Consider the following 7,341-nt stretch of genomic DNA (forward strand, 5'->3'; position numbering starts at 1 on the left):
ACTTTTTACATAATAAAATGAGATTTCACACTCCCAATAAAACCATGATCAGCTTGAGTGATGCAGTGCAGTATCTCCTAAACTTGTAGATAGGGCAGTGGCTGGAAAGGGATGGTGAGGGGATCTTGAGGATGGGATAGAAGTCAAAGTTGTTGAAAACAGGGAAGGTAGTTGGATGGGGAGAGGTGAAATTCAGAAGTGAGTTATAGGGCTTTGGTTTGAAATCTGAGAAGGGAGAATGACTGGTTAGGTAATGGTAGCCCTGCAGAAATAAACCTGGGGCTAGTCATCAGCTGAGAGTCAAGTCTTTGTACCAATAGGAACAGTGTATACAGCAGAGGCCAACAAGATGCATGAAGCAGTCACTCTGCTTTATTTAGTGTTGTTGGTTTTGGATATTCTGAACAGCTTTGAATGTTGTGTGTTATGGCAAACAGGTGCAGTACATCAGGGGTTTGGCCTCTGGTTTCAGCAGCTGAACTGTACCCATTAGTGTACTCCTTGAAGCATAAATGGAGAAAGCTTAGTGCTGTGTTCTCCTACATGGAAGGCTGGCTTCTATCTCACAACTTAGTCTGAGTGCCCACGCTTATGAAAAGGGAATCTCATTCTACTTCCAGTTAGATGCTGTAGTTTCAGACATGTGAACAGTCCTGGAGGGGCTCAAAATGGCAGAGAAGCCAGACTACTTTGTCTCCCCTTCTTTTCTGTTCCTTAGAAGTAATGCAGTACTTCATAGATGAAGTGTTTGCTAGATGAGCAGTCAGAACCTGAAGCAGAATGGTTATGTTGTATAAGGACTGAGCATCAGCTCTTACCAAGGTGCAGCTCTGAACAGATTCCTTGTTTTCTTCTTTCCCAAAGTAAGTGCAGCCTGGAAGCAATGCAGAGAAGGGAGACAGCAAGGCTGGCCTTTCCAACACTGAACAGACTAACCAAAACTACTCTTTTGGGGAGGGGGGATGGAAAGAAGAAAGATGAGAAAATGCAATCTGAACAGAGAAAGCTTGTGTAACCTTCCAAGCAACATGTTAACTTTAAGTAATCTCATCACTAACACACCTTTCCCCTTCTTTAAAGCAAACTACAAATCTGAACCTTCCTCCTGAAGATCTTGATTCATCTGGTGATGATGACGATGGATTTTCAGGTTCAGGTGCAGGTGAGTTATTAGCACTTGTACTGTTAGTGTTTTATCCTTCCAGGATGTGGCAACTGAGATCTTGATGAGCACCCAAACTAAAAGTGGGGAGGGAGGAATCACCCACACCCACCCCAAAATATGAGAGTTGGGAACAGAGAAAGAGCCTAATCTATTAATCTTGTATTGCTTCAGATACCAGCAATTAGCAGAAAATGAGCTGTAAGAGACTTGAAAGGGAGCAGAAACGGGTACACTCCATGTGACTGCTAATGTGAGATACCATATGAAGGGTGTTCTGAATTGGAGTGATTCTGTACTCATGGGGAAGAGAGACCATAAGAAGGGCCTTTGTCCTCTCTTATGAGCTAGTAGGAGATACCATTTGAGGGTGTGGAAACCCCAATGTACATCAAGTGCAAATTTCATCTGTCATCAGATGTGCATGTTTCCATGGGCTATAATTTTTAAAAAGTGGAATAAAAGAGGTTTCAGGATGGGGAAAAAGTCTTATCAGAATGATGAATTAAATTGCATGAGAGAGACCTTTGGGGTTCATTGCTGAAGTTGAGGAGGTGCTACTGAGGAAAAAGCAAGCTGTTGAAAGCTAAAGCATGGTATCCTTCTGCTTTCTTCCAGCCACATGCTTGTATTTTAGATTAAACTGTGCAGGAATAAGACCCTGAAATCAGTGTCAAATGTGCCAGTGACTAAAGGTGTTGAGTATATATGGGTGAGTGCTAGGAATTAAACAAAAAATAGTTGTGAGAAAAGAGTCAGATAACCACCCCAAGCAACAGTGTACAGAAAGCAGATCCCCTTGTCAACCTGTCAACAACAGACCAGCACTTATGCCTTGGGGAGAGGCAGATGAGTGACAAAGTATTGCTGAGTAGTTCATTGGTCTGTCCCTTCCTTATTCCACTGAAGAGGATAAGGAATTACAGACTGAACTGCTGTTAATACAAAAATTGCAGTTCAGGCATCCTCCTTAGGTCAGCATCCTGAAGATACTATTAATAGGTCTCTGAACTGGACAAGGATAATACTGTTTTGTTTTGCAGGTCCTCTGACTGAGCAGTCTCACACCTGGAGAATCCCAGGAGAACCGACTAATTCCTCATTACTGGCAACACCAATGGATTTCAATGAACAGCCATTTCCCGGGATTGAGAGCCGAACTGAAAAGGAAGTAATATCTCCCTTTGTAACTAGCAATGTAGTGACAGAGGAGCCAGCTGTAGCTGTGAAAGATGAAGTACCCATCCTGGGCTCACCTGCTGAGAAACCAACAAATGATGCGGTTACAACAACAGTGAGAAGCCCCACTACTCACTTACCTTCAGTGGTTCATGTAACTCCTTCAGAAGCCTCAGGCATGGTCCATGAGCTCGAACCTAAAATCCCTAGCTCTGATGTACCAGACACTAAAGACATGCCTGAGCCTTACTCTACCATCCATCATGAGGGAGACATCACTGCCACCCCCACGACGACAGCTCCAAAGGACATTGTTCCTACACATGAGGAGGTTTCTGAAGATGGCTCTGGAGACCCGGTGAGGACTAATAGCTTTGACACCCTTTCCAGGGAGATGGCTTTAGTAATATGTAGTAAGTTTGTTTTTCAGTAAAGGGTGGCAGTTTGTCAAAAGCAATGATTGATTTAGTGGGATGTATTGGTGAAGGGCTTTAGATGAGAAAAAACAAAGCTGTTGAAAGGCTTCAGTAACAGGCATGATGGAAGGATGAGTAACCTGTCTTGTATGTCTCAACAGGGAGACTTCATCTTGACTAAAGATGAGGATTTCGTCCCCACCCAGAACTCAGAAGTGCCGGCTGACTCTGGGAGGAATGCCAAAGCAGCAGGAGCCTCTGGAATTATGGACAGAAAAGAAGTGCTTGGAGGTACCTGATATTGTGAATTTCTAGTTGGTAAAAGCAGACTTCCATAAGGAGTCTTCCAGGCAGCAGAACCTGCAGTTCTGCAAGTACATCTCTGAGCGTGAAAGCCAGCCTTTTACATTAGACCTCTGAAATGAGGGTGATGATTCATGATTGTGTTGTCAATACCTAGCGAGGGCAAATATTAATCTGCTAATAGCAAAGCAACCACTGCTAGTTATCTGGAATTTTATGTTTAAACCCATTCCTTTGCCTTTCTCAAAAATTACAGTAAAACTGCTCTAATGCTGTCTGGATCAAATTACTGGAGTTGAACAACATAGCCTTGAGTGCTTTGCAGCATGGCCCAGTGGGAGATTTGCCCCTCTAGGTTTACCTCAGGTAGATGAGCAGGCTTTCGGTAATGGCAGGATCACTGGTTTGGGAGGGGGCAAAAGAACAAGTTAATTTCTGGAAGTCATGAAGTCAGGGACCACACAGTAAGGCATGATCTGGAATTTACAGTCATACCAGCACTATCTGGTGTGGCATCTAGAGTAATTTGTGGCTTTTTTCTTCCTTTTAGGTGTTATAGCTGGAGGACTGGTAGGCTTGGTGTTTGCAGTGTTTCTAGTTGCATTTATGCTGTACAGAATGAAGAAAAAAGACGAAGGCAGCTATTCACTGGATGAACCAAAACAGTCTAACGGAGGATACCAAAAACCACACAAACAAGAAGAATTCTATGCATAAACACTGATCTTCAGGACCCTTCTTAGTCCATATTTCTTGGACTCTTCTCTCCCTGCACGTGGACCTCCTAGTGTGCTTTGCATTAAACTTAAGCCATATGATCATTGGGTTATATGCCCTTACCACTTTGCCATTGGAAATTTTATAACTACAAAGTAGATCTGGATTCACTGAACATTCCCCACTTTCTTGCACAACTTTTTTTTTTTTTTTTTTTAAACAGAATTGGGACTGCAAGTTCCTAAAGTCACTTTGGTTTATCTAAGGACTGCTGGGGCAGGCAGTGGGGAGAAGATAAGGGAGCACTGTATGTATAAACTTATTGATATTTAGGGAAAGGGCTAGCAAGAATAAACAATTATCAGTGCTCGGATTCTGTATAGCAGGGATCCTTCCTATTTAACTCATAGATGTGTTTTAAGTGTAACAAATGGCTGTGCTGGGCAGACGTTTGGTACACTGCGATCCTCTAGCGCTTTCTAACTGCCATATTTGGAGCACTTAATGTCTATGAAATATCAAGCTCAACATGATTTCTGGTGAAAGGAGGTGTGAGGGGCAGGGTAAACAAATGACTGTCACATAGTTCAAAATAACTCCTGTTTTGGAAGCATAATTGTGTACTCAGAACCAGCTCCTAAGCAGTTGGTGCATACGCTGATACAAAACAAACTGCAAATACCCCAAAACTAAGTGGAGATTCAGTTTTACCAATAGTTTTGGACTGTCCCCCTACCCTCTTGCTCTTTCTAGGCTTAGGTAAGAAATAGATTTTTCTAAGCAGTCTCATCTTAGACATTCCCTCTTCTTAGGTGCCGAATCTAGGCTGGGCTGTCGTGCTGCAAATACTCTTACCCCGCACTACTGTGTAGTCACCAGGTGACTGATGGCGTGTCGTAGCACCTACCTCTCTGTGCACTGTGCACAGTGGTTGTCTCGGAATGGGGTCTGCCATCTATGCCACAGAACACCTTGGCACACAGGGGTGGAAGGTGGAAAGCAGCATATCGTGACTTTGCAGCTAAGGAGTAGAGAAGCATAGCATCTGAAACAAGCCTGATGAAGGCCAGGTGTAGACGGCCTTAAATATATACAGCAGTTGGCGTGCTTAACTCTCATGACTCCGGAACAGCTCTTCAGAAGCTGTTCCTGCACTTTGGAGAGAAGCAACTCCAGGGATGTCAGACTAGTAAGGGCCGAAAAGTACCTCCTGGGGAAAGTGTGGTTGCCTGAAGCTGTTGGTGGTCAGTGTGCTGTCAGATGCAAGGCACTGAGGCCTCATTGAGGGTCTGGAGTTTTCCAGAGTATCTCAAACTTGAGTGAGAAGAAAAGTGTGGTGTTCTGCACAAGCCTTACTTCTGCTCTGCCTTTTGTTAGTTTCTTACAAGTTCATGTCGTCATCGCTCAGTGCAGAAGGTATGGGGTAGGTGGAGGAGTGTTTACAACTGATGTAAATATTTGTACTGTTGAGCCAGAGGGAAGATTGGAGAATATTGGAGAATACTGCAACGGTTGGTACAAATGTTGCACATTAACAGTAAAACTTAAAAACCTGTGTAATTTAAATGAAGTATAAAACACTCCTGAGCTGCTATGCAGCTAAAATTGGTGCCTTCTCTGCAAACCTAAGAAAAAAACAAAACACTTCTTGATTCTAAACTCTTCTTTATGCATAAGGAAAACTTATGCGTATGTGTAGCTGGCTGTTTTTAAGTAAAGCTGTAAAGTCCATTATGTCTCTTTTTTGTTTTGTTTTGTTTAAATGAATGAATTTTTATAGGTTAATGCAATGACCAGATGGTGTTAATTTCAGCTGTAATTCTTTGCTTTGTATAGGAATGTAGAAATGTTGTTTGATAGGCGTATCCATGATAAGGTTCTTGAAAAGCCCAGGAAGATAAAGTGGTAAACTAGAGTTGTACCTCACAACTTTGCTAGGGGGAAAGGAAAAAAACTGTATATTTTGGTAGTCTAAACTGACAGTTTGTGAAACAAACATGACATTCTGTGTTATTTAAGTGGTACAAATGAAATATGAGTTCTAACAGAAGATGCAACATTTGGTTATCTGTATGCCATGTAAAGGTGTACTGCAATAAATGGCATTTTGGCAACCATGTGTCTCATCTGTGAGCATTGCTCTATATAATACTTAACAAAGTAGATGTGATTTTTAAGACTGTCCAGCTCTTTAAGGAAGTTGGATTCCAAGTATGAAACATAGTTTTGGTGCTAAGCATGTGGAGGTTCTGCTCAGAATTGGAGGGGTATGAGTGTGGCCTGCTTCCCTCTCACCTTGGCCTGGATGTCTGGGTTGTGGTGAGCTGCTCTACCCTGAGGCAGTGGTGTGGGATTCAGCGGGATTAGTGGACATTTGACTGAAATCGCTTTGTTAGAGCCCTGCAGCACTTCATGCTGGTTCTGATTTTGGGAGCTCTTGCTTGTGCAGCGTGTTGCCATTACCTAAAAAAGGTGAAAAAAAGTTGTAAATCTTCCACAGGGCTCCCTTGTGCTACCTGTCTTTTGCCCCCAGGAGTCTGAAAGCAGGGAGGGCTGCAGGAGGGGCAGCTCCAAGTCTTTCCATTAAAACATGCTTCCCAAGACAAATCTGAGATTGTACCTCCGAGGAGGGAGAATACAGCAGGCCTTTCCTAAGTATTCTGCTGTACAGCATCAATTGCTCGGGGATGCTATGGCTTATGTGGGAGGACATGGAGCAAAACAGAAGTAGAGGAGAACGTCCTTCACAAAATAGGAAAGTCAAAAGCTGTTACCTGACTGGGTGGATCTTAGTGCATCTTATATATTCTTTTACAGGGCTTTAAGCTGTATGAAACTTAATTTTTCTGGTTCTGTAAACTAGCCACCATATTTTTAGTTTACAATCTCCTCTTGCTTACACTGGAACCATGTGATCTGTGTTTCTCATCAGAAAATAGAAGAATCTTAGTAATCAGAAGCCAAAAGGATCAAAGAATTGAGTTTAGAAGACTTCACTTCTGTGGCTAAGCGAAGCTGGAAAGTGCTTTCGAACTGCATGCCAACTTTGTCAGTCCCTTAAACTGGGTAAAAGACTTGTTTAAGATCAGAGTTGACTCCTTTGCATAGCAGTGTCTGACCTGCTATGAATTCTCTTCCTTGGGGGTTCCCAAGATTTCTGCTTCTACTTTCCTAGTTAGCGATAATGTGGGAGACTAAGGTGGCAGGGAGGGAAAAATGAATTGCTGAGAGAAGTGGGAAATTTCAATGTGAAAACCCTTACAAGTGAAACACAATGTCTGATCCTCAGTCTGCACTTGAGAGAAACATCTGCAGAAGGGATGATCTGCCTCTGTATTCTGGCACGGGTTAGCCCAGGTTTCCCTGCGTCACGTTTCTGTTCACTGTGCTTCCTGACTTTCTTCATCTATGGTGGGGCAATTATCACATTTGCTCTTGTTCACATGTGAGATGCAAAGAATGTGGCTGGCAGAACATCTGACCCCTTCTTTGTTCCAGAAAAATGAGCTGGAGGGTGTAAATGCACCAAATGTCAAGGAAGGCAAACTATGAGAGCAGGAGGAC

The 7,341-nt window shown here is 42.9% G+C and overlaps 1 protein-coding gene across 1 annotated transcript; it reads left to right on the top strand.

Moving 5' to 3' along the window:
• The first annotated feature begins 1,085 nt into the window (after positions 1–1,085).
• Positions 1,086–5,824, top strand: SDC1 (syndecan 1). The gene is made up of 4 exons (XM_026846117.1): positions 1,086–1,162; positions 2,206–2,699; positions 2,919–3,048; positions 3,611–5,824. Exons 2-4 carry the CDS (start codon positions 2,280–2,282, stop codon positions 3,775–3,777), a joined length of 717 nt encoding a protein of 238 aa, XP_026701918.1. The 5' UTR covers positions 1,086–1,162; positions 2,206–2,279; the 3' UTR covers positions 3,778–5,824.
• The last annotated feature ends 1,517 nt before the right edge of the window (positions 5,825–7,341 follow it).

This window comes from Athene cunicularia (genome assembly GCF_003259725.1).
Source record: "Athene cunicularia isolate RWA chromosome 3 unlocalized genomic scaffold, athCun1 chr3_part1, whole genome shotgun sequence".
Taxonomy (NCBI): domain Eukaryota; kingdom Metazoa; phylum Chordata; class Aves; order Strigiformes; family Strigidae; genus Athene; species Athene cunicularia.